Genomic DNA, 26,388 nt, shown 5'->3' with positions numbered 1-26,388 from the left:
ATTTAGCTATCTTCACCAACAAGAAAACTTAATCATAATAATCTAAATCCTTCTCACTGAAACATGTAATCATATCTTAATATGCCTACCCCAATGTCTCTTAAATGATTTTCTCAATTTTTAATATTCAGCAATGGGTTAGACTGCTTCTGATTCTCTAAGAGGGTATTGTTCTTTATGGACCAAACAGAAACACATTTAGCCCCATAACGACAAACTAAGTAATGAACCCTCCTTTACAAGAGAGTAAGTATGCATATATGATTATCACTAGGAAAAAGATTTTAGGAGAGGGACACCCATAACTTGGACTCCACTCGCTTCTCTTATTGCATCAAGTTAAGACTTTGGAATTAACATATATAAAATTGGAGTGCTTAAACTGGACGCTACAGGTGGGCTCTAAAGTTATTCCGATTAAAATTCAATCCAGTGAGCCCTGGCTGGTGTGGCTTAGTGGATTGAGTGCCAGCCTGTTAACCAAAGGGTCACCAGTTTGATTCCAAGTCAGGACACATGCCTGGGCTGTGGGCCAGGTCCCCAGTAGGGGGTACACAAGGGGCAACCACACATTATGTTCCTCTCCCTCTCTTTCTCCTTCCTATCTCCTCTCTAAAAATAAATAAATACAATCTTTTAAAAAAAATTTAAAAATTCAAGTCAGTGAGTGTGTGTGTATGAGCTCATGCATATTTCTGGGGAGAGGGCTAATTACTTTAGTCATATACTTATAACTCAAAAAGATTTAAGACCCACTGACCTAAAAGAATTATGGGAAGTATTCACTAAAAAAGATACTGGACTATCTTTAATAATATTGCATTGTATATTTGAAAGTTGTTAAGAGAGAAGATCTTAAAAGATCTCATCACAAGGAAAAAAATTTGTAGCTATGTGTGGATTCTAGTTAACTAGTCTCCATTGTGCTGATCACTTTGATACGGAATCAATAAGTTGTTTATCTGAAACTAATGTGTTATTGTCTATTATAACAAAAGACCATATTGGTAATAGATCCAGTTTTTATTTTGAATTAAAAAATAAAAATGATGAAACATTTCAAACATACAGAAAGGTATAACCAATAATAATAGAGATCCCTATTTCTCATCACCAAGATTAAAAAGATGTTACCTTTTTGTCATCTTTCAGTTAAAGGTATATACTAATACAGGTACAGCCAGAGTCACAAGTCTGTATCCTTTCCCCTCTCCCTATTACTCTCCTGGAGTTTGTGTGTAACATTATCATAATTTTTTTCAAAGGGTAAAATGTACATGTCCTGACATACCTTCAGGTCCTGATTCTCTTCCATACTCTGATCCAGACGACTTTGGATTATGATCTGAACATAAGGCAAAAAGAGATGGTGATGTATGTATGGTGTGAAATTCAGAGGTCATTCATTCATCAAATATTTATTGAGCACTTACTGGATGCTAGCTCTGTACTGTAGATACAAAGAAAAGTAGTAAAAACAGTTAATACTGCCCTCTAGTGGAAGCATATATGCCCAAGACAATGGAAGTAGATGAATCTGGATAAAATTCAGAAAGAGTAAGTATGTGTTGGGTGCAGGAGGTTGAGCCAGGGGAAAGAGAAATAGCAAGGGATGAAGTTAGAAAAATAGGGGTCACATGAAAGCCCATTGAGGGCAATGGGCAGCCAATGAAAAGTTTTAGGCAAACAGATGACAAAATGAAGTTATTAACCATATAGGTAAATTATTCTTGCTGTTTTATAGAAAATGAATGAGAGGATTAACAGGAGCGGAATCAGGAAAGCCAGTGAGAAGGTCGCTAGTATATTTGGATAATGGCCTGAATTAAGGTAGTGGCTGTGAGAATGGAGAAAACTGGATGAAGATATTTTTCAAAGGTCAACAGACAAAATTTAGTGACTAACTGGATGTAGAGGGAAGGGTCAGAAAGGTTCAAGGATGATATTTAGATTTCTGTTTGGGGTATTTGGCTAGATTAATAGTGATTAAAAAACAGAATCCAAAAGGACAAGTAGTTTTGGTGATGAGAAGAGAAGGGAGAGAAAAGCTGTTTAATTTAGGATTCATTGAAATGGAGATGCTTATGGGATGCCCAAGTGGAGGTACTCGACAGGCAATTGCGTGCTGCATATATAAATCTAGAACACCAGAGAGAGAGCTGAGCTAGAGATAAATATTTGAGAGGCAACATCTGAGTCAGGTGGGAAGTGAATGAAGCCATGGAGGCAACTATCATCCAGGTGAATGCGTAAGATGGAAGACAGCCTGGGGTGGAACCCTGAGGAGCATCAACATTTAAGGCACAGGCAGAAAAGGGGACCTAATGGTACACTCCATGGGGATAGGGTCTTAGGCCTGTTTTGTCATTAGCATATCTCCATCTCTTTGAAACAGTGACTGGTACAGAGTCAGCACTCAATAAATATTTGTTGATTAAATGAATGAAAGGAAGAAAAAAAGAAAGGAAAAGTACTCAAAGTATAAGAAAAACCAGGAGAGTTGGAGTTAGGGTAAAGAGCATTTCAAGAAGGTATAGGCAACAGGGTCAAATGCTAAAAACAAATCAAGTAAATTAACCAGATTATTCGGTGTCCAGTCAAGAAAAAGGAGCTCACCAGTTGTTCCTCAGGATTGACTCCTGGTTCACAGAGGGCCAAGGGCCTCTCCTGTTCATCTTCAGGTAAGGACCCATTGAGCAGTAAGGCCTGAATAACCACAAAGGCAGAAAGAAACTTAACTCCCGTCACAGAACCGAGTCTAGGGTTGGGCTTGGTAGGCTCATCGCATATTCAAACTATAACTGGACTTCCTCTAGAAACTTCCTTGGTAATTTTTTATCCTGATCCTTAGATACGTCTGACTGCTCATCGTGGGCCTGTCTATCTGGAGTTCCTTTGGTCGGGTCATGCTCTAGGCCTCTTCCAGCTCTCTGGAAGCACCTGAATCCTCTGCTCCCAGACTCCTTGGCCCCAGAAAACAATGTAAAATAAACATTCCTTTCTGAAGCAGCATTTCAAACCACAGCCACTCAAACTGAATTTCGCCAGCTGGAAAGCGAACTAAAAGCAGTGTAGAATAATTTCCTGGCATACAAAAGTTTATTATAATGAATTATTTAGAATACATTTAGAGCACTGACTTGGGTTTTAGTAATTCTGCATTTTTAGTCCCTAAGGCAACCTGGATAGAACAAGAGGGAAAACATACTTGTAGAAAGATATGGGAATTCATTTCCACTCCCCACACCAGGCTTTGTTTTCATTAGAATATGGGGGGTGGGGCAGATTTACCCTGAAGCTAAGGAAGCTCAAACTCTAGGGCCCTCTCCTCTGTACAGCCCTCCCAAGGTCCTATATGTAATATTGTAAGCATAACCTGTACGTCCTTCTATTTTTTTAAATCCTCATCCGAGGACAAGTTTATTGACTTTAGAGAGGAAGAGGGAAAAAAGGAGAGAAAGTGAGTGAGAAAGAGAAAGAGAGAGAGAGAGAGAAATCTCAATACGTTGCCTACCCAATGCGCCCTGACCAGTGATTGAACTGGCAACCTAGGTATGTGCTTTAACTAGGAATCAGCCCTTTCGTTGCACAAAAGGTTGCACAGGATGACCCTCCAACCAACTGAAACACCCAACCAGGGCACATAACCTCGTTCTTAAAGATGGCTCCCCAAATTGTGTACTTTTGGACTCATAAAACTTGGATCTACCCCTGCAGACAGGTTTTATGAGACCTATCAGCTGAATAAAAGATTTAAAAATGTGTCCTCATTTTACATCACAAATTTTTCTCAATCCAATCAAAAGAGAAGAGGTACAGAGGTTAAATCGTGTTTCAATAAATCTAACACAAATTACATCACAAATGTTAGTATATAAAAATCCAACCACTGGTTGGCCTACCAAGCACTAATTAATAATAAAAGCTTAGTAAATCAAATTAATTTGGTTTTCCCATGGAGTTGTGGCAGAGGTATAGACAGGTGCAAGAAGCCACAGAGCTGCAAAGGAGCTAAGGGAGAGCAACATTACAGAAATACCGACCTTAACGGCAAAGTCTTCAATGGGCTCTAACTAAAGCCTACTAGTAAGTCAGAGATTCAGGATGTGGCATGTAATTTGTTCATCACTGAAAGAGTTAAGAAGCGCAGTGGATGCTGTGAGACCCATTGTATTCTATAATGGAACTGAATTCTCATTGTGATCATGTGGCTGTGAACTAAAACTCTTCTGTGTGCAGAGAATATTAGTATGCTAACTTTCTGCCTATCAATTCTCTTCGTTTTCTGTTTAACCTGCTGTCGTATTTCTCCCAGACTGAAAAATGCAAACCAAACTGATGGCCAAACTGATGATATCTGTGTTCATATAATGAAATCATTTTGGGAAAAACCCGGTTGGGTATAAACCTAAAGTTTTCCATGCTTTAATACTTCCAATCATAGGGCAACGCCAAAAAAAAAAAAAAAAGACAAACCCAAAACAAAACAAAACAAAAACCCCCACCTCCAAACCATTCCATTAATTAAACCATTCCTTAATGGAGTGGCAGAAAAGAGATCTAAAAGGCAGACATTTTAAGAGTACAGAGAAAATGGGGGAGGAAGAGGGGGCTGGGGAAGGAATCAACAAATCCCCTTGGAGGAATGTTTACTGCCCAAACAGCCCTTCTCAGTTCCTGGGGCATACATTATGCAAATTGTTTTACCACCGGCACCAACCTCTTCTTTCTTTAGGGACCTTTTGTGTCCCCACCCGGTTGCTGGCTGGCTGGGAGCACGCCCTCCACCTGCTGGCTGCCAGAGCCACTCACATAATGTGGGCTTTGTTTACGTGTCCATAAATATTTGACAATTCAGAAGCAGTGCGGTTCCCAGCACAAACAGAAAGGAATATTCCTAGGCAATTTCAGGGTCATCAGCACACTACAAGGGCTCCCCCAAATAGAGACAGACGCACAAAGACAGAGGGCTGGGGGGTCATTTCAGGGTGGAAACTAAGTCAAGTGGGTCAGCTGGCCTCTGGGGGAGATTTCCTGAGCTGGCACTGAAGGTACAGTAAAAACCGAAGGGCTTTGCTGCTCCAAGAAAATGTCTTCTACCTGGTCATGAAACCTTGGCACCCACTTGCAAATGCATCAGGAGTGAGCTAAGTCCCTCTGACTGAAACAGAGGCCAACGGCATTACCGGCTCTTGCGCCCTTCCTGCTGAAGAATTATTAGGAGACCATCTCAGACTCTTCAGAGTGCCATTATTTGGTAAAAAACGGCTATTGCAAATCTGTAGCTGCAGAGAAGGGAGGAACCCACCGATAAGCACAGCCAGCATAAGGGTTTAGTAGGGCTCAATGCTGGCTCCCAGGCTCACAGAACTCCTAACAGTTGTATTGTGAACAAGAGTCCACAATGTCCATAATGTGAGTACTGTACTCACATAAAAAGAATTTTATGCTTTGTGTAATACACCCTCTACCCAAACTCCCCATTCAACTCTGACCTCACACAAAACTGAGTCAGTTTATTTTCAGTTGAGACTGGTGACAAGAACAATAACCAAACTGGTATACCAAAAACAGACTACAAGGGAAAGAGCTACCTGCAATCCTGATATCATTTTCTTGGCTTCCTCCATTTCTTTTTCTAAATGTTCTTGTTGTTCCAACAGCTGTTCTTCCCATGAAGTCTCCAGACAGGTTGTGGGGCTACCTGGTCTCCAGTCTCTGAATAATGGAGAGTCTGTCTCCTCTATAAAATGAAAGGAAGGAGTACAGTTCATGGTGAAGAAAAGTGAGTTTCCGGCAGAAAGCGTTCACAGTCCTCTGCTTTCACAGGTTCAGGTCACCCTCCTCCTGAACCTGTCCTCACTGCACTACTGGACTCTCCACCAGGTGGGGTTGTGAGACCTAAAGAATTGGCTATGAACTCAGACCCAGGCTCATGGGAGCTACACTTACTGTTGGGGAAACATATCCCCTTCAGAACGTTTAGAAAGCAGTAAGATCTCCCCTTTGGGAGTCTTGGTACACATAGATTTTACTATTAATTCTCTGGAACTGGCATTCCCAGAGCTTGATTCTGCCAGGTACAAAGAGGGGAGCTGTCAGATGCAATGAAAACAAAATTCCTGTTGGTTGTTCTGGAGATTCAGCGGGGAGACCTCAACTCAATATTCTTTTGACTATCCCATCATAACTGATCTCCTTTCACATATAACATTGTACGACTCACACAGGAAACAAACCAGTAAAAGCATATTTGCACTAATTGTTTAATTTCTCTCTCTCTGGTTTTATTTTCCTACCTTTACAATCTCTTTGCTCTGATTTCATTCATAGAAATGAATACAGTGCGTCTATTCCCTCTGGCAACATTGTTGTGAAGATTAAATGAGGTAACTTATAGGCAGGGCCACGTGGTGCCTGGCACAGAGCAAGCGCTCAGTAAATGCTTTCCTCCTCCCTCTCTGGGGTCCCAGGAGTGTCTGATTGAGTAACATGACTTATTCTTTGATACCAAGGCCAGGGCTAGAGGGGGAATGGAAGCAGGGAGAATTTAATTCCAGTTTTTCTTCTTAGGGCTTTGGTTTCATTGTATTTCTAATAGGTTAATGAAACTATTTAAATCATATGTTTTGCCTCTACCACGTTTCCCTCTATGTTTATGTAAGTAGAAACAGAGCTACTTACAGAGGAAGAAGAAGTCTCAACACAGGGAACTCCTTGGGGTCCTTTCTGTAGCCTTCATACCAAGCCTGATGTAGACCTGCTCTGTACTGTATGTTCGCACAAATACCTCAGCTCCTACTCTATATTCCTGGCCCCAATTTAAGTTAGGGGAGTAGCGAAATTATTCGTATAACACAGAAATAATGAAAACTATTTACTTGAGTTACGCTTCTGACTGTTCCAAAGTCACTTCCTAATTCATTGGCAGCTGGCTGAGGAACAGCTTGTCTATACTGCTGTAAGATTTTTGACAGCGAGAACACGGGAACTGACATTCTCTAAGAGAGTAACTACATTAATTGGCTCTAAAGCATTACAGCCCTCTACAGCTAAGCCTGTATGCACAGACTGCAGAGCGGCACAAGGCCAGTGAGTTTATAGGTAGACAGTCAGGGCCCCCCAACTCTTCAAGCTGACGGCTACTCCTTGAGGCAACCCAGGCAGACTGCGAATAGTACCTGTCCTGTTCTCTATTCCTTCAGAGGGAACAATCACAAAATCTGCCTTCTCCTCTGACTGGGTGATCATGGATTCACTCTTTGCACTGTGGATAGGACTGGGTGAAGTCAGGCTGTGATAAAAGAAAAAGAAATCATTATTATGAACATTTGTCTAGAAGCCAACTTTCATAATTTATCCCAGAGACATGTACCTGGCCCACAATAAGAACAAATACTTTTGAATAAATATACTCACTGAATGAAATGAATGCTGAATGAATAAATGACCCAGTCCTACCTAGGAAATCTTTTCTACAACAAGGCTGCCTTTAAGCTTAATTCATTAAGAAGAAATTTATCAAAAGGATGGGTAATTAAGCATTTTGAAGAGTTTCAGGTTTTGTGTTATTTACTTACCACCACCACCATCCCTGGGACCAAATTCAGAGGCTGATGTAGTGTGTGTTTTAGTATATTTGGGAAACTGAAGGAAAATCTGTTTCCAATACATTGATCTTTCACAGACACAAGCAATATCAGCAGAGTCATTATAGCAAATCAGCTCCAGGCTGATGGATGCCCAAGGAGGGAACAGAGTGGAAGGCACCTCAGCAGGGAGAAACTGCTGGAGTGTGGACAGTACCAGGATGGATGAAGGGGCAGTGATATATCAACAGAGTTAGGACATGATATGGAAAAGGGTAACAGGTCTGTCAAAAGGGGAAAAGGCCTGCTTGGAAATGGTTTACTGGATTTATTCCCAGAGTTACTTATATTTCTACCACACTATTTTCAAACTGTCATCAGAAAACTCACAACAATTCTTAAGTTCTGATAAAAATTACTAGTCTTGGAAGGAAATGTTCAAATTTTTAGGGAAATGGAATTTTAAATCTCCAGAACAAAAGCAAATCTATAAGATGAGATGGGAACCTAAAGCTAATGCTTCCATCTGAAGAGCCGTTTTTCTTTCCTTTGCACCTTGAGAACATCAGCACTGAAACAATCTCAGGGCCTGTGGGGTCTGCAGGCCCAGCCCCCTCTCAAGAATTCTTTTCAAATCCATCACCTAGACAACAGTGACAGTGTCTAGTATTCACTGACCCACTTAATGTGCCCCTAAAGTCTCCCAGGCTAATCCTCCCAGCCACGACCAGGAGTTAACATTTCTTCTTCATAGAAACCAGTAAAAACAAGAGGCAAGCACAGTGGACGTGGCTAGAGATTTCAAACCCCCGTGAAGCAACTGGAGGACTAGGGTCTCATCCCTCTCATTGTCCAAAGTTTAAAGCCTTCAGTGGGAATGACCTCAACCAGTAATACATTCTCATCCTTATTAGAACACAGAAACTTTTTAAATTGTGTGCTTCTTCAAATTAAAGAAAGGCACTTAACCATACTTATGGATCTACAACCTGAACAAGCATGAGATAAAGAGTGGCAAGAAGTGGTATTTAATTGCTTCATGGAACTCTTACCCATCTTTCACTGCATAGGCAATCCGATTCCAGGCCAATGTGAATTAGCTGCTGGAAAAACACTCGTCTGAGGGTACTGTGTCATTTATAAGGAAACAGGTCTATGACTGCTCAGGCCTCAGCATTTGCTTTCTTCCAGAAATTGGAATCCAAGTGCAGAAAGAGGTTTGCAACAGCTGCTTCTCTTTGAGAAATGACTTTCTCTGCTGACAAGGTGCTATGGGTGACATGTCCCACTGTCTGCATTTGGCTGGAGCACAGTGGGTAATGTGTGAGACGAAGATGGGGCTGGGAAGGGTGGTGTGAACCTCAGGTGCTGGGAAACTGCTTTCCTAAAAGCAGAGACGCATGCTCGGCTCCACCTCCTCCCTCGTGAGTGAGCTGTCTCCCATATACGGCAGAAGGAGGAGGACGTCTGCGTATCCAACCCCACTGGGGGAGTGGCAGAGCAGCCAGAAGAAAACAACATTTCTCATTCTTGAACTGAGGCTGCCAGTGTGTGAGGCCAGAGAGCTAAGAGCATGAAACTAGATGGCCAAGTTAAAACAGAAAGGACTTGAGGGGGAAAAAATCATGAGGCAAGAAGAACCTCATGAATGAGGATTAAATGTGCATTAAATCCTCTGCCTCAAGTCAGAGAAAAGTATTTTCACACTAATTAATTATATGCTATAGGCTCTCCCCAATTAGCTTTAAAACCTTAATTTATAAACAAGTAATCCCCCACTTGCCATTATAATCCTCTCAAATCAGATAACAACTGATACACTTCTTAATTCCCACAGGTCTAACATCTCTCCAACCTTAATTTATCAGACAAGGAAAGATACTTGCAAAGTATAGCCAAATCAATTTTTAAAAAATTGGTAAAGGACGATAAGAAAGAGATCCTCTTCCCTCTTCAAGAGCCTTCCCTTTGCAGAGACAAGGCAGGGTACAGGGCCACCTCGCCTTCTCCTACGCTGGCTCCAGCTCCCCCAACCTACCATATTTTATAGTGATGATCCCAAGCCAGCAGCCTGTTCTCCCCAATATAGCGCCCCCACCACCCCCCTCTTCCTCTGGCCAACAGCATCCTCCAGTTCTGGCCCAGCTCCCACCCATGTCCCCACCTCCACAACGAAAGTGGCCTCAGCTCACCATTTGACTTGCGTCCCTCCCATGGTCCCCGTCCTGGCTCGGCTTCAGCAAGCCTGCTTCCCTGGGTGAAGTGGGAGGCTGAGAGTCACAGCGCTCCCGAATTCGGGCATGTCTCCCCGAGCTGGGGCCCAAAGAAGGACTCCGCAGGCAGGCCAACTACAAGAGCTGCTGGCCTCTATCGATCACGGAAGACAAGGGAGGACAGAGAGGCGGGCGTCTCGGCTTCGGGGACAGGGATGCTCCCAGGTCTGAGGCACGCTGCCCCGGCTCAGACACAGCTGCAGCCGGGTCTGGGCGGAAGCCGCGTCCCCTCGCAGGCTGCCAGCGGGAGGCGCATTGTGGTCTCCGTGGCCGAGCGGCTCTGGGCTGCCCCAGGGTGTGGGCATCTCAACCCATCTCCGACCTCTAGAAACGCTCCTGCGGCTCCGCGGTCCGGTCGAGTCCCAGGCTGCAAACCAGGGTGCAGGCGACCCCAGCTCCGCAGCGCCACCCCTGTCCCTCCCTGCGCCTCCCTCCCCGCCCCTTCCCAGGCTGTCACACGTGGCTGGGCAGTGCGGCTTGGACCCAGGTGGGCACCGCTGCCCAGAGCTCGCAGCAGAGGCGGGGCCAGGCTTACTGCCGGGGCGGGGACACAGGTGGCCAGCATCCCCAGAAGGGGTTGTGGTCCTTATCCTGAGATCCCCAGATATAAAAAACCTTGCCTTCTCTACCCTGAGCCCTCCCCTCGAGGCCAGAGAGGTCGGGGTAGGGATTAGTCAGCTCCTTCGGGATGGGGTCTCCCCCGGAAACCCTCAGAACGCCCGTCTCCTCCCACCTCCTCTCAGGCTTTTCAGTGTTCTTTTTTTTTACCAACTAGGGAGCATTTTGCTGGGATACAGTGAGAGGCTGACCTCTCTTGGAAGCAACAGGCCGACAGGGTGTCTCTAGAGGAGCTGGGGCAGGGAATTAGACACTAAGGGCTATGTTTCCAATCTAAACCTAAACTTCCCTCGGTTCTCAGTCACATCCCGGAGTCTCCTGGGCTTCAGGCTCACTGAGTCATTAGATGGGCTCCCGCTGAGCAAGGGTGGAGGGATGGGGCAGAGTGTGCCCAAGCCTGCTCCGTCCCAGAGCCAACTAAGGGAGAGGCAGAGTACTGAATGAGCACCCTAATGAGCTGAGTGAGAAGTGAGCTTAGAAGAAAAGAAGAAAATCAGGAAGGAGTGAAAGAGAAGAATGTAGACTATTCTCTGAGCCCCTCCTAGAAAACTGTCACCATCATCCCTCTGCCTCTCCCCAGTCTGCATTCTGCCAGAGAGCAAGCAGGTGCTCTCAGGAAGAAATCCAGACCCCTTCCTCTCTCTCTCCTCCCCAGCCCCTCTCTCTCTAATGCTGGCAGGCACTATCATGATGGAACAGAAGAGCAAAATGCCTGTAGCCATGCAGGAAGCCACAGATCTCAGCATACAGCGAAACATCCTTTGGTTCTGTACTAAGTGATGAAGTGATGGGGAAACTCAAGAGTTAAAAAATTTTTAAGCTTTAGCTTATAACTAAAAAGCTTAGTGATTAATGCATATAGAAAGCTGTTGTTCCAGGAATTGGAACATAGGACCCAACCAACCCTGACTCTAGGAGACCTGCAAGCAATTCAACCTTTGTGCCCTAGGAGGACTACAAGAGATGGAGATGGTATTTGAGCTATTGTCCTCCAGGGAGAAAAGGTCTGCAGCTCAGGACGCAGATAAAGAATCATAGGTCAGCAGATTAAAGGATGCTAGAGAAGTCGCTGGACTGCAGCCTTTATCTGATTAACCTTTTCCTCTGAATTCCAAACCCCTTACCTACTTTTTTCCTGAATTCCAAACCCCTTACCTACCCTCTCCTTCTCCTTATAAAAAGAGTTGCCTTGAGATAAGATGTTAAGATGGTTTTCAGGGTACATAACCCACCGTCTTCTCAGATCTATAGCCATCTGAATAAAGCACCCATAACGATTCAATCCTTGTCTCTACTTATTGGCTGTGGTAGTGACAGGCGGCATGAACACTGACTTCTCCAATTTCATAAGCAGCAATCAAGGAAGAAATGGGTTTCCTTTTGGGATGATGAAAATGTCTTCAAAATGGATAGAGTTGATGGTTGTACAGCATTACAAATACCACTGAACTGTACACTTTAAAATGACTAATGGCTAATTTTATGTTATGTGAATGTTATATCTAACAAAGCACATCTAGACTAAACCAATTATTGTCAAATAAACAGTGTTAACAGTGGGGGGAAAAGCATACCTATTAAATGTGAAAATTAAGGAAAGTTGAGCAAGGTTACCAGTATAGTAAAATACTAGAAAGAATTCCATGTGACCTCAATAAATTAGGAAATGGCCCATCAAGCTAAGATGGAATTTTATGAGAAAAAGAAATAAGAGGGAAAAACAGACACAATACATAGAAGACAAAGAACGGTTTGGCTTAACTGGACCAAGATGGGCTGACGTAAGAAAAAAACAGTAAGAAGAACATAAATTAAATATGATTCAGCAATGAAATGAAGTTAATAAATAATCTAAATAATCATTTTAATAAATGATCTGAAGATGTGTTTATAGAAGCATGGTTTACATGAGCCAGAAAAGGAGTCTTTTCCTGCGGCTATACCTGGTGTTGATCAGGCTTTTGTCCTGTACTATGAGAGCAGTATGTCCTCTTCTGATCTCTGCACTTGGCTCTCAGGTATATAGACAGCCTTTCAGCTTGAGTCACATACATCATTAGCTCACTCAAATATGTACTAATCGGCCACAATTCCCAGCCCTACAAATGAAAGTTACAAACATGCTAATGCTCTAAGACGACTCTGCTCATTTTCTCTCGCTATGAGCTTTATATAGCCATCATAGGCACAAGGACAGCGCTATGGAACTGGTTCTCATAAGCACTGGCAGCTGATACACAAACATGAGAACCGCCAGGCTGAGCCATGACAGGTCCCAGTCATGCCCTCCTGTGGACACAGCCAAGCAGTGCCACTGGGGCCCTGCACAAAATTTCCACACCTGAGAAGTTCACCAGCATCCCACCCTACCCTTCTCCCAGCACCAACATGAAGTGGTGCCGAAGGCTACCCCTTTAAAGCCAAATATAAACTGAGGGAAAGTGAAAGGGTTTAGGTGCCTTTATGGCCTGTTGTGTTGCTATTTGAGGCTGAGAACCCTGAGAATCCCCAGGAATTCAGCTTTGAGTTAAGACTTTAGTAGTAAATCATCAGAGGCCACAGTTACCTGGAGCAGCTGGACTCAGACGGGGACCTTTGCTGTCCTTCATACTGCTGCACCAGAGCCCGCACGCTCCAGTATGGATTCTCAATCTCCTCATCCATGCTGCTATTCCTAAAGACAGAGGACAGTAGCAAAGGAAAAGATGTCAACCTTTCAGGTCAACTCAACAAGAACTGGCAGATGGCCACTTTGTGAGCACTATGGGAAAAAAGACACTTCAAACCTAGCAGGGAAGACAGACACAAAAATATGTAATTTCATCAATCTTCACAACACCTCAGGGTCATGCTTAGCAGACACACACTTGCTAAAGCTCCATAACTTCAGGACAGCTTGACCTTCAGGATACATTCCAGGGAGAGACTCTCCCAGATGAGTTGGAACATTGCTCCCATATATCTCCCAGTAAAGAAAACACACAGTTTCAAAGGCGTGTATTTAAAATTCTGGGCACCAGAGCAAAACATAACACATGTAATTCCTGTACTTTCTGCTAACTGCAAACACAGCTCTATAATAGAAAGGGCTTCTCTCATTTGAAGTGCCCTCTGCAGCCTCTACCCCAAGCTCTTTGCTGCAGTGTGGGCCTATTTAGGTGATATTTTCATCTACTGCACACTATCATCTAAGAGAAGAAATATCAAAGAGAGTCAAGTTGCCATCCTCAGATTTCTACCCTTACCTCTGTCTGTATCGAAAGACATCCCGTCCCGACCGTGACACGTCATGACACACATCAGCCAGGGCGGCAGCTGCTCCCTGGGCCACAGCAGTGGCACAGTGTGGCTGGTGACTCTGCAGAGGGGCTCTGGAGTCCTGTCCTTGGCTTACTGTCCTGCCAGGGCCAGGTTTGAAATGAGCTGCCAAGGCAAGGACCAGCCTCATGATAGACTTTAGGTTTCCTTCGACAATATCTGAGGGACAGAACAGACCGAGAAGTCCTCAGAGGGGGGCAGAGAGCTCAGAACCCATTCACTCAGTATGTCCTTGCTAGCGATAAAGGTGAGCGAGGCAGTCAGGCTGTCTGTCCTCACAAAGCTGTATTCAATAGGGGGACAGAGAAGATTTTAAAGCAATTACCATCAAGTACAATAATATGTTATGATAGGAAATGCACGGGATTCTTTGGGGGCTCAGAGTAAAGGCATCTTGTCTAGTCTAAAGGGCTCAGGGATGCCCAGAAGAAGTGAGTTCTAAACTGAGACATGACTGATGGATAGTGGTTCATCAGATGAGGGAAGAGAAGGAAAGGCATATCCAAGAAGAGGGAATAGCAAGTATGAAGGTCTAGAGGCGAGAGAAAGCATGACATACCAGGGTTGCATTGCCTGATATGGGACCTGCTAGCACATTGAGCCCTTAAAAGGCAGCTATAGTCTGAACTGAAGTGGCTGTTAGTACTTACTCAACACACACACACAAAGAGAATGAAAAATATCTCCTTAGATGTAGTATAAGAAGTAGAATGCAAAATATCTAATTAATAGTTCTTTATATTGATTACATGTTTAAATAATATTTGGGATATACTGAGTTAAATAAATTTATTATTCAAATTAGTTTCATGCTTTTTTTCTTTTTAAAAATGTGGCTATTAGAAAATTTACATTACACATGTGACTCACATATTTCTGTGGCTCAGCTCTGTGGCAGAGGAACTGAAAGAAGTTCAGCGCAGTTAGAGCCCGGAGTGCAGGAGGAGAGGGTGAAAGATGAGGGGGATGGATCAGAGGTCAGGTTAGAAAGAGCATGACAAGCCATAGGAAGGACTTCGGGTTTTATCCTAGGGACCCTCATATGTGAAGGACTGCACAAGCGTGTGTACTCTTAGAAAGATCATTCTGGCTGCAGTTAAGAGAGCAGATGGGAGGAGGACAGAAGTCAATGAAGTGGGACTAATCAGGAAGCCACTGAGCTTCTCTAGGTAAAAGACAATGGTGTCCCGAGTGACAGCATTCCCTCAAAATAGCTGACTTTACTGGGCCACATCCCCAAGCCCACCCCTCATGAGAACCAGATGAGAGAGATTATTGCATTTTAAATTTGCCCTAGAAAAAGAGAGGAATGGAGGCAGAAAAAAATGTGATAGGTCTGGTGAAAGTTAATGTAAAGAAATAGGTAAATTCTGTTTTGTTTTGTTTTTTTTTTTACTTTCACGGCCTTTTAAATATGCAAGGTTTTGAAAGGACTGATTGATAGCTTCTACCCTACCTGAATGACCACAACACAGAGAATATCAATAATCCAACATGAAAGGGGTGCTTCCGCCTGCCCCCATTCTCACCAGAGCCACAGGTAATCAGGCCCAGAATCTGAAGCTGAAACAGAACCAGATTACCATCAATTCTAGAGAAATTGCAAGAAGACTAGGGAGCCCGAGCTTTCTAAGGACACCTACACCTGTTCTTCCCTGTAGCCTGGGCTCAAAATGGACTGAGAAGTATCCTCTTCTGGCCAAGTGGCTGTGGGAGAGGGCATGTGCAGAGGTTACAGAGCCCCTTTCAATCTGCCAAGAATGTTCTGCGATGTCAAAAAAAATGCTAGAAAATACTTTCCATCTGGAAAACTAGATGGAAAAAAATGTAGGCTGTTATTATTTGAAATAGTCCTTAGTCATGAAATCCTAGAATTTGAAAAATATAATCTATTCTCATTTTTGACAACTTAAAAGAGATATTCTAAAATAAATACCCAAAATTTGTGATTTCTTCTCTATTTAATGTCCTATGCACAGTCAAGTAAACCTTTATTCAATTAAAATGAATAGAGAATGTCTATTGTTTATCTTCACCCAGGTTTCCAAAGTAATCAAATTTTGATAGTTGCTCTGTCCCAAGAACGTTCTTTATGGGAAAATGCCATGAGGTCATGGGCCTAATCCTACTCCTGTCTATCAGAACCCTGGGCTACACAACAGAGCAATTCTCAGCTGAAGATGAGTGTACATCCACCAAGACATGAAGAGGCACTGACCTTTAGCTGAAGTCTGGTGCATACGAATCTTTTTGGAGGCCACAAACTGTAGCACCTTCTCCACGTTATTCTTCATCTCCTGTTGGTTTCTAGGGCTCAGTTGTACCCCATTCAGCTTTTCTCCTGCTGTTGGAAGAGAGAAAATACATGAAGTTATAGGGAGTAATACTGTCAAAGTTTCATATGGCCAGACACAAAAAAAGGGAACATTTGATGTAAAGAGTAAGATATAAATAAATATATAAATATAAATTTATATAAACATATATATATAAATATGCAAGTGAGTTAAGCCTGGTGTTTGCAATTTGGAAGGGGAATAGGAAAATGAAAATCTTTTGAAGGGTGTGCAAATTTTTAAATCTATTACCAGGGGTCTGTAAAGTTACTGTGTGTACATGTATTCATTCAACAAATATTCATTAAGCACCCACTGTGTGCCAGGCACTGTTCTGGGCACCAGAGAAACATTAGTGGCCATGGCAGACAAAGACTCTTTCAAAAAAAAAAAAGGAATAAAAATATCATTAATTAAAAAGGAAAAGGTCCCTTCCATCATAGAGTTTGTAGCTGCAGCAATGACAGCTGGCCAAGTCAATGAGTAAATGTCCGACATAATTTCAGGTAGTGGTAAGCGCTATGGGGAAAAACGAAGAGGTGAGATCATGGCCTCTCTGATAATACATTTGGGCAGAGACCTGAAGAAAGTAAGAGAAGTTAAGATTTGAGGAGGAAGCATTTCCAACTGAAATTAGGTGCACAGCCCAAGGTGGGAAAAAGCTCTGCCTATCTGAGGAACGGCAACAAGACCAGTGTGGTTGGAAGTAGAGGCAGACAGGAGTTGAGTCCTAGGAGGAGGCAGAGATGTAAGCAAAGCCAGGTTATGTAAGCTTGAATTTTATTCTAAGTGTACTGGACAGCCAATGGAGAGTTTGAAGCAAGAGAGTTACATGGTCTGATTTATGTTTAAAAAAGTTGACTCTGTATAGACATAGATTATGCAGAGAGGAAACAAGGAGATTTTTTAGAAAGAAAATGAAAATAGTCAAGGCAAGGAATAATGACAGTTTGGGCCAGAGTGGAAGAGTGAAAAGTCAGATACTGGGTAAATTTTTAATATAAAGCAGACAGCACATGTGAAGACTAGATACGATACTTGAGGAAAAGAGAATAATTAAAGAAAACTTTGAAGTGTTCCCCTTTAAGAGCTAGGTGAATGGTACTGTGATACATTACTTAGATGAAGAAACCTGGAGGATAAATGGATTAGTGAGAAGAAAAAAATCAAAAGTTCTGATGAAGATTTTTAGATATTCAAGTATAGATGCTGCAAAAGGAGTTGATATTCATGTCTAGAACTCAAGGAAAAGTTTAGGATAAAGATATATATACTTGGAAAGAGATCACTTAGGGATAGAGAATATTCAATGGCTAAGGACTGAGCCTGGAGAACTTCAAAATTCAGGGTCTGGAAGAAGGAGAAAAGCCAGCAGAGCCACCAGCTAGTGAGAAAGGAGCAAAACTAAGTCCACAGGGTCTTGGAAACCAGGCCAAGAAAATGTGTGGTTGTCCTTTTGTTTTGTTGATTTGTTTTGTTTTGCTTCGGTTTCTTTTTTTTATCTGTTTAATTTTTTCTTTCCTTTCTTTTTTTTTTTTTTTTTTGCCATGCAGAAGCTTTTTAGTTTGATGCAGTCCCATTCATTCTGATGAACTGGATAAAGAAGATGTGGTATACATATTCAATGAAATACTATTCATCCATAAAAAATATGAATTATTGCCATTTGCAACAACAAGGATGAATCTTGAGAGTATTATGCTAAGTGGAATAAGTCAGAGGGAAAAAAGACAAAAATCATATAATTTCACTTGTATGTGGAATATAAAATAAAAAGCAACAGACAAAACAAACTCATAGATACATACAACAGAATGGTGGTTACCAGAGGGGAAGGGGGATGGCAAAAGGATAAAGAGGGTAAAGGGGGCCAAATATATGGTAACACAAGAAGACTAGACTTCAGGCAGTAGGCACACAATAGGCGTGCAGGGGTGTCCAACCTTTTGGCATCTCTGGGCCACAATAGAAAAATAAGAGTTGTCTTGGGACACACATTAAATACACAAACACTAACAAAAACTAATGAGCAAAAAAAAAAGTTTTAAGTAAATTTACAATTTTGCATTAGGCTGTATTTATAGTCATCCTGGGCCACATGCAGCCCCCCAGACGGATGTGAGTTGGACACCCCTGCTTGACAGAGTGTACAGATGTCCTATTATAAAGATGTACACCTGAAGTTCCAGCCAAGAGGGACATGTTGGTTGATACCCTTGGCCTCCTCGCACAACCAGAAGAAGGAAACAACCAATTTTAAAACAAAAACACAACCAGAACTGCCAAAAAATCAAACTGTATGGAAGTCTAACAACCAAGGACTTAAAGAAAAAATATTCATCCAGACTGGTGTGCCAAGACAAAGAAGAATTGCCCAAATGAAAGAACCGATCAAAGCTCCAGAAAAAGCCCTGGCTAGTGTGGCTCAGTGGGGTGAGTGCTAGCCTGAGAATCAAAGGGTCATTGGTTCAATTCCCAGTCAGGACACATGCCTGGATTGCTGGCCAGATCCCCAGTAGGGGGCACACAAGAGGCAACTACACATTGATGTTACTCTCCCTCTCTTTCTCCCTCCCTTCCCTTCTCTCTAAAAATAAATAAAATATTAAAAAAAAAAAACCTCCAGAAAAATAAGCGACAAGGAGATAGACAACCCCTTTGATGCAGAGTTCAAAACACTGGTAATCAAGATGTTAACAGAAATAATTGAATACGGCCGCAAAACAAAGGAATAAGTAAAGGCTATACAAAGTGAAATAAATCAAAATATACAGGGAACCAAAAGTGAAGGGAAGGAAACCAGAATTCAAATCAATGATTTGGAACAGAGGGGAGAAACATTCAACTAAAACAAAATGAAGAAACAAGAATTCAAAAAAATGAGGAGATAGTTAGGAACCTCTGGGACATCTTTAAACATTCCAACATCTGAATTACAGGGGTGCCAGAAGGAGAAAAAGAAGAGCAAGCAAGACATTGAAAACTTCTTTGAAAAAATAATGAAGGAGAACTTCCCTAATCTGGTGAAGGAAATAGACATGCAAGTCCAGGAAGTTCAGAGAGTCCCAAAGAAATTGTACCCAAGGAGAACCACACCAAGATACATCATCATTACATTACCCAAGATTAAAGATAGGAAGAGAATCTTAAAAGCATCAAGAGAAAAGGAGACAGTTACCTACAAAGGAGTTCCCATAAGACTATCAGCTGATTTCTCAAAAGAAACCTTACAGGCGAGAAGGGACTGGAAAGAAGTATTCCAAGTCATGAAAGGCAAGGACCTACATCTAAGATGACTCTATCCAGCAAAGCTGTCATTTAGAATGGAAGGGCAGACAAAGTGCTTCCCAGATAAGGTCAAGTTCAAGGAGTTCATCATCACCAAGCCCTTATTATATGAAATGTTAAAGGGAATTACCTAAGAAAAAGAAGATAAAAAATATGAACAGTAAGTCCTGGCTGGTCTGATTCAGTTGATTGAGCACCTAGTGCTCTGTGAACCAAAGGGTCGCCAGTTCAATTCCCAGTCAGGGCACATGCCTGGGTTGCAGGCCAGGTCCCCAGTAGAGGGTGTGCAAGAGACAACCCCACATTGATGTTTCTTTCCGTCTCCTTCTCCCTCCCTTCCCCTCTCTCTAAAAATAAATAAATGAAATCTTTAAAAATATATGAACAGTAAAATGATAAGAAACTCACAACTATCAACAACTGAACCTAAAACAAAAACAAACTAAGCAAACAACTAGAACAGGAACAGAATCACAGAAATGGAGATCACATGGAGGGTTATCAGTGAGGATGGGGAGGAAATGGGGGAAAACGTACAGGGAAAAAGAAGCATAATTGGTAGGCACAAAATAGAAAAGGGGAGGTTAAGAATAGTATGGGAAATGGAGAAGCCAAAGAACTTACATGTACGACCCATGGACATGACCTAAGGCAGTGGGGGAAATGCTGGAGGGAAGGGGTTGCAGGGCAGAGGGGAGATAAAGAGGATAAAAAAATGGGACAACTGTAATAGCATAATCAATAAAATATACTTAAAAGATAAAAAATAAAGATGTGCACCTGAAACGTTTATGTTATTATTAATCAATGTCACCCCTCTAAAATTTTAGAAATTGTGTGAGCCCTGCCCTAGCCTGGTAGCTCAGTTAGTTGGGGTGTCCTCCTGTAACTGAAAGGTCGCAGTACAATTCCTAGTCAGGGCACACACCTAGGATGTGGGTTTGGTCCTGGCTGGCGTAGAGGCCACTGATAAATGTTTCTCTCTCACAATGATGCTTCTCTCCCTCTCTCTTTAAAATCAATGGGCATGTCCTCGGGTGAGGATAAAAAAAAAGTTTTTTAATTGTTTGAGCCCTGGCACGGTGGCTCAGTTGGTTGGAGCACTGTCCTGTAACCAGTAGGTTGGGGGATTTGGTCCCCAGTCTGGGTGCATACAGAGGGCAGCTGATCGATGTTTCTCTCCCTCTTTCTCTTTCTCTCCTCTAAGATCAATGAATATATCCTCAGGTGAGGATATTTTTAAAAAGGTGTTTGAAGGAGGAGGGAGTGATCAACCCTGTAAAGTTCTCCTAAGCTGAATAAAATGAGGACCAAGACCTGGTCGCTGGCTTTCATAAGGCAGAGGTTGTGGCCTGAAGGAAAGCAGTTTTAGTAGAAAAGTGGGACCAAAAGCCTAACGAGGGCAGGATAAAGAATGAATGGGAAGTGAATTCAGTGAGTTTTTCTAGAAAGCAAAGTCACAATAGATGGCCCAAAAAAACTTGGGTTTTGGGAAAACAAGAACACATATTCATATTGTTTGTATAGGCACCGAGTATCTCTTGAAAGAAATGCAAAAAACTGCTAACACAGGCTGCCTCCAGAAAGAACAGGTAGCTAGCAGAGGGACATAGACGGGGAAAAGGCTTTTGACTTTATATCCTTTTGTACCCTCTGGATATCTTATCTGCTTATATTTTCAAGTATAACTTACTGAATTAAGTGAAAATTTTAATGTTTAGAATGAGCTTGGAATCAAAGCAGATCTAGGTTTGTACCACTGTTCTGCCATTTCTAGTTATGTGATCTTGTAAAGTTCCTTGGCCTTTTCAAATCTCATACAATGAGTAGGACGGTGGTGCTGATACCATACCCATGTCATGCATCCATCAAAGTAGCAGCTTAGCACAATGCTCTATATATTCTAAGTGCTCGATAAATTTATATATTTTTATAAATCTTCTCTTTTAAGCTTGTTTCCTGAAAATGGGGATAATATTAGCTATTTCTCAAGGGTTGATTACGTGAAATTAAATTAAACGAGATAGAAAGTATTTAATAAATGGCAGCTGCTATTATTATTACCATTGTTATAAGCGTTATCAATGAATTCTCTGATGAATCTATGAGCCGCGCCAATGAGGGACAGGCTGCCTGTGGCAAACTGGGCTTCTCAATCACCTCCTGCAGCCCTGCAGCCCTCAAGGACTCTAAGTAAGGTCAGCTGACTAATGTATTATGTACCAGGCATGTGGGTAAGAGTTAGGGAACCAGAAAAAAATTATACTATACCTGCTCTTAAAGACCTCACTGTACACAGAAAAGACAGTAAACAATTACCATTTGGTGAAAGGAAATAAAATAATTAACAGAGCTATGCACAAATGCTATTAAAATAAGGTTATGGTACCATCTAATGACCAGCAACGACTCCAGGGCTTCAAAAGGACAAGCGCTCTCAGGAAGAGGGGCCTTTTGCCTGACCACTACTTCCTTTTCCAGCCTTGGTTCAGACATCAGTTCTTCTGACAAGCTACTCCTGAACCCCTAAAACTGGACGGGGTGACTCCCCCATGTGCTTCTACTGTCTGCACTTCTTTTATTAGAGTACTAAGAACATGAATGGAAATGACTTCACTTTCCAGTCTTCCTGACTAGACTGGGGAGCTGCGGAGAGCTCAGACTGTGCTCATCATCATATCCCCAAAGCATAATATGGTAGTACCTGGCACGCAGTGTTTATTGACTAATAAATGAATTAGCCTTGGGAAAGGATTCCAAGTCTTCTCTTTTTCCATTTCCCTACAGTTTAAAGCAGCAGCAATCTGTTCCGAAAGACATATGAAGGATAAAGAAGGCCATGTTCTGGTTTATGTCAGCACCAGAGCCCAGGGCCAACTGACCAACGATCTCGATGAGATATGCCAGGATGACCCCATCCCGAAGATCCTGCCGCAGGTCCTGCACAGGCTTCACCGCTGGCCTCTTCTTCAGCTGTGCGTTCACCCAGGCCACGTATGCCTGCAGTTGGTGCTGGAAAATGAGAGGTGGAAATAAGGGAAAGGTTGCCTATTACTCTTCATCTCTACCCTGCACCATTGGAGACTGAGCCGTGGTGGGCAATCTATATCCAGAGGTGGAGGAGGCTCTAGGATTCAAAGAAGAAAGAGGGTCAGACATATAGCATGTTCTAAAATTCTCTAGTTTTATGCTCCGAGGATAAGCCAACTTCTTACTTGGGGGGCAGTTGTACACACAGAGAAGCAGCCAAGTGTTTCAATGACTGTGACTCCCATTGCCTTGAGTTTTGCTGTTGACCAGGTGTGAGGACTGCGCCCAAAACCACAGCCAGGTTTTCAGTGTAGTCACCACTGCCAGCAACCCATCACACTTCTTAGGAACAATCAGGCAGGATCCACATGCTCAGTGGACTGTGATATTCATAAGAATTGATCTTGGGGGATCAGGAATAAATAGCAAACCAAGCGCAGAACCATTTCTCCCACAGCTGCTTTCCTCAGTATGAGACTTTACTGAAATCATCTCACACTTAACCTAAAATTTATTCTCCTAAACTCATAATCCTGGGATTGCTACTAAATTAGTTTTAATCTGTGCTTTATATTGTCAGAAAGGATCTAGTTACCTAAAATCTTCACAAAGAAGGAAACAGAAAGGCTATGGTGAGCGGTGCTCCTGAAAACTGGGGAAAGCCTCGGTGAGGGGGTCGGGGGGAGGTGGATGGACCGTTTTGTTTATTTTCAGACGAAGCTAGGGCCCAGAATCCTCAGAAGCCTGTCAGGCCCAGGTAGGGACATACCACGTATCCCAACTCTCAGAAAGCCTTATGTATTCCATTGGTCCCTTACACAAAGCTTGTACGTGGGAGTTTATTCTGAGTATTTGGTCTGAAGATGGGCACTAAATATTAAAATAGCACATGAACAATGTCATAATATAGGCAGCAGGTCTGTCTGGTTTCTGAAGACCAAGACCCTGAACCTAAAAATTAAGCTCAAGAGCTAACTGTATTAAATTATAATTTGGATAAAGTACAGTTGATTTCTAAGCTCCAAGTACTTCCTTAATAAAATAATGTTGGAAATTACTCACAGGTTGTTTCCTGAGCTTAAATTAAATCTTCGTTATTTATGTTGATTTTGGGGAATGAAGTTCTTTGGAAGACAGTACTAAGGCAATAAATAATCTATCAGCTACTGACAAACTATAGGAAGGGCAGCAATCAGCAGGAGACGGGAAGGAATCTAATATTTATTGAGTACCATGAACGGAACACTACTTTTGGTGTTTTATACATGTTTTTAAACATATTTTATTGGTTATGCTATTACAGTTGTCCCATTTTTTTCTCCCCTTTATTTCCCCCCACCCTGTACTCCCCCTCCCACCATCATTCTCCCACCCTGTAGTTCATGTCCATAGTCATACATATAAGTTCTTTAGTTTCTCCATTTCCCATACTGTTCTTAACCTCCCCCTGTCTATTTGTACCTCCCAATTATGCTTCGTATTCCCTGTACCTTTTCCCCCATTCTCCCCCCTCCCCCCCAGCCCTCCATGTGATCTTTATTTCTGTGATTCTGTTCCTGTTCTATTTGTTTGCTTAGTCTGTTTTTGGTTTTGGTTTTTTAGGTTCAGTTGTTGATCATTGTGTTTGTCTATTTACTGTTTGTGGTGTTTTATACATGTTCTAATGGGCTAATGAATATACCCAGAACAGGGCTGCCACACAATTGATGCTTAATAAGTGGTCATTGTTTTCATCATCATCATCATCTAATTCAATTCTCACAAAAGTACTACAGGGTCAGTATCATCTGCAATCTGTGGATGAGGTTCAGAGAAGATATATGACTTCTTCAATGTCCCCATAGCTGGGACGTAATAGCCCTGTTCTGAAACCCACTAAATGTGGTCTTAGCATGTACTATGGGCTGCTCGCCATCCAACTCATTCCATAGAGTAGAGGTGGCTACGCCTTCTCCTAACGTGGATCAGACGTCCGTCTCAGGTCTGCTCCCGCTGCAGAGCAAATGCACCGTACGAGGCAGACCGGATAAAGGGCACCTCCTCCACACTAAACCACTCTGCTCTAGGGAAAAGGAGTTAAGACCAGAAAAGGCATTAAGGGTAACAACTGGGATCTGATTACCTGACATGAATAAAACTCCTAACTAATCTCCCTGTAGCAAGTATCATTCATGCTCAACCCACTTTCCACACATTCCTGCTTAAAATCCTTCACTGGGTTCTCATTATCCTCAAGATAAAATGCAGACTTAGCTGCACTTAATTCTGTCATGTGCTAGCCCTTGCCTCTTCTCCAGCTCCATTCACTACCCCCCACTCCATATGCCCCTAACCCATGCTTCAACTCAGCCAAACCATGTGCAGTGCCCCAAATCCACCACGCTTTCCAGCCACTCGTCCCCCCACCCCACCTGCCATCTCCTTTTAAGTATCGGCTCAAGTAGCACCTTTCCCAGAAAGCCTTCCCTGACCCCCCACATTCCTCAGATGATTTGATTTCCTTGAGAGCGTCCTGTGTAACACAATCAGTTCAACAATAATTTCAGCACAGGCACTGTGCTAAGTCAATGGGACTACAAAGAGTCTTATGTCCAAGAAGCTTGCAGAAAAAAAGGGAAAAGAGGAAGAGGAGGAGAAGCTTGTGAGCTGTTAGCAAGTGCTCTGACAGGGTGCATAGGGTGCTAAGAGACTATTAGCACAACCTGAAACCCACACTCCAGGGGAGTTTCCTAAAGGAGAAAAGGAGGCAAGGAGGACAGTGAGCCCAAAGGAGCTCAGGTATGAACTATGCCCTATGCAGAGAGTTACAACAGTTCAGAATTACTGGACTAAGAGTAACAGGTGCTCAGCAAATATTTGAGTCAGTGAATCATTTGTTAAATTTCATCAGGCCAAGACTTAAAATGACTGCAAAAGTTCATTACATGGGGGCAGACAAGAACAAGTGTTTTTTTCATTAGGCCAAGACGGTTTCTATTTAAGTCATCATAGGCCTTCTTTTGGCTGTTGAATAGAAGTCATCTCTTATGCAAAAGTGGCTAGGGGCTTGTAACAACACCTTTCATGCATGCACATTAATCAGAGCTCTGGTCTTCCAACGAAAGAGTCGTCTATATTATAAGTGATAATTAACAGTCACCACTTTTCTGAACACCTGTTCTCTGTGAAGAACTATGCTAGGTCCTTTAAAGACATTTTCTCTAATGTTAATCTGCCAGGGAGATTTTATTCTATCTCTTCTGCTAATTGAAAATTGAGACTCAAAAAAGGTGAAATGACTTGTTCAGGGTCACCCAGACAGTAAACTTATGAACATGAGATCCACTCTAATTCTCAAGCCAATGCTCTTACCATTCTGACACACTATCACCTAAATAAATGTATCTCTGAGGTTTAAACATTATTTCGGACTCTCAGGACAGAAGATACCTTCCTCTAAACCACTTGCTCCCCCACACCCGGTGCTTGAGTCTCTTGTGTAATACTCTGCACTGCTACTGTCCACTGTCCACTGCTACTCAAGTGTGGTCCCTGGACCTGCAGCATCAGTATCACCTAGAAGCCTATTAGGAATGCAGACTCTAAGGCTCCACCCCAGCCCCTAATGAATCAGAACCCATATTTTATAAGGATCCCCTGGTGACTCACAAGCACATTAAAGTTTAAGAAGTTTGATCCAGCCCACTCTTCCCATACTTGGCTGCATGGCAACATCACAAGGGAAGCTTTTCCAAAATACAGATGTGGAGACCTTACCCCAAATCCACCAAATTCTCTCAGAGGGTAGAACTCAGCTTTCTAGTCCCAAGTTCCCCCATATGATTCTTGTAGAGCTAATGAGTCTTCTAAATATTCCAAATCCTTTAACCAAAGGGTTCTCAACCCTGATTACTCATTAGAATCACCTGGGAAGCTTTTGAAACCTAGTAATGTGTA

General features: G+C 42.5%; 1 protein-coding gene across 9 annotated transcripts in view; it reads right to left on the bottom strand.

Moving 5' to 3' along the window:
• The window catches only part of DIXDC1 (DIX domain containing 1), a 75,672-nt gene that overhangs the window by 18,896 nt on the left and 30,388 nt on the right, over positions 1-26,388 (bottom strand). For 5 of the 9 annotated variants that reach the window (XM_024570717.3, XM_024570716.4, XM_053925853.2 and 2 more), the window contains 8 exons: positions 22,305-22,434; positions 16,017-16,142; positions 13,726-13,957; positions 13,047-13,154; positions 7,182-7,294; positions 5,595-5,743; positions 2,617-2,706; positions 1,292-1,345 (listed from right to left, as the gene is read on the bottom strand). In XM_024570717.3, the coding sequence (XP_024426485.2) occupies positions 1,292-1,345; positions 2,617-2,706; positions 5,595-5,743; positions 7,182-7,294; positions 13,047-13,154; positions 13,726-13,957; positions 16,017-16,142; positions 22,305-22,434 (1,002 nt within the window). Of the gene's footprint in view, positions 1-1,291; positions 1,346-2,616; positions 2,707-5,594; positions 5,744-7,181; positions 7,295-9,781; positions 10,294-13,046; positions 13,155-13,725; positions 13,958-16,016; positions 16,143-22,126; positions 22,275-22,304; positions 22,435-26,388 lie in introns of those variants that run through there. The other 4 variants (XM_053925852.2, XM_024570718.4, XM_045203953.3 and 1 more) reach the window with 4 other exon arrangements.

The sequence above is a fragment of the Desmodus rotundus genome, chromosome 5 (genome assembly GCF_022682495.2).
Source record: "Desmodus rotundus isolate HL8 chromosome 5, HLdesRot8A.1, whole genome shotgun sequence".
In the NCBI taxonomy this organism is placed as follows: domain Eukaryota; kingdom Metazoa; phylum Chordata; class Mammalia; order Chiroptera; family Phyllostomidae; genus Desmodus; species Desmodus rotundus.
The sequence above is the reverse complement of the archived record's forward strand: the minus strand, read 5'-3'. Positions and strand labels throughout refer to the sequence as shown.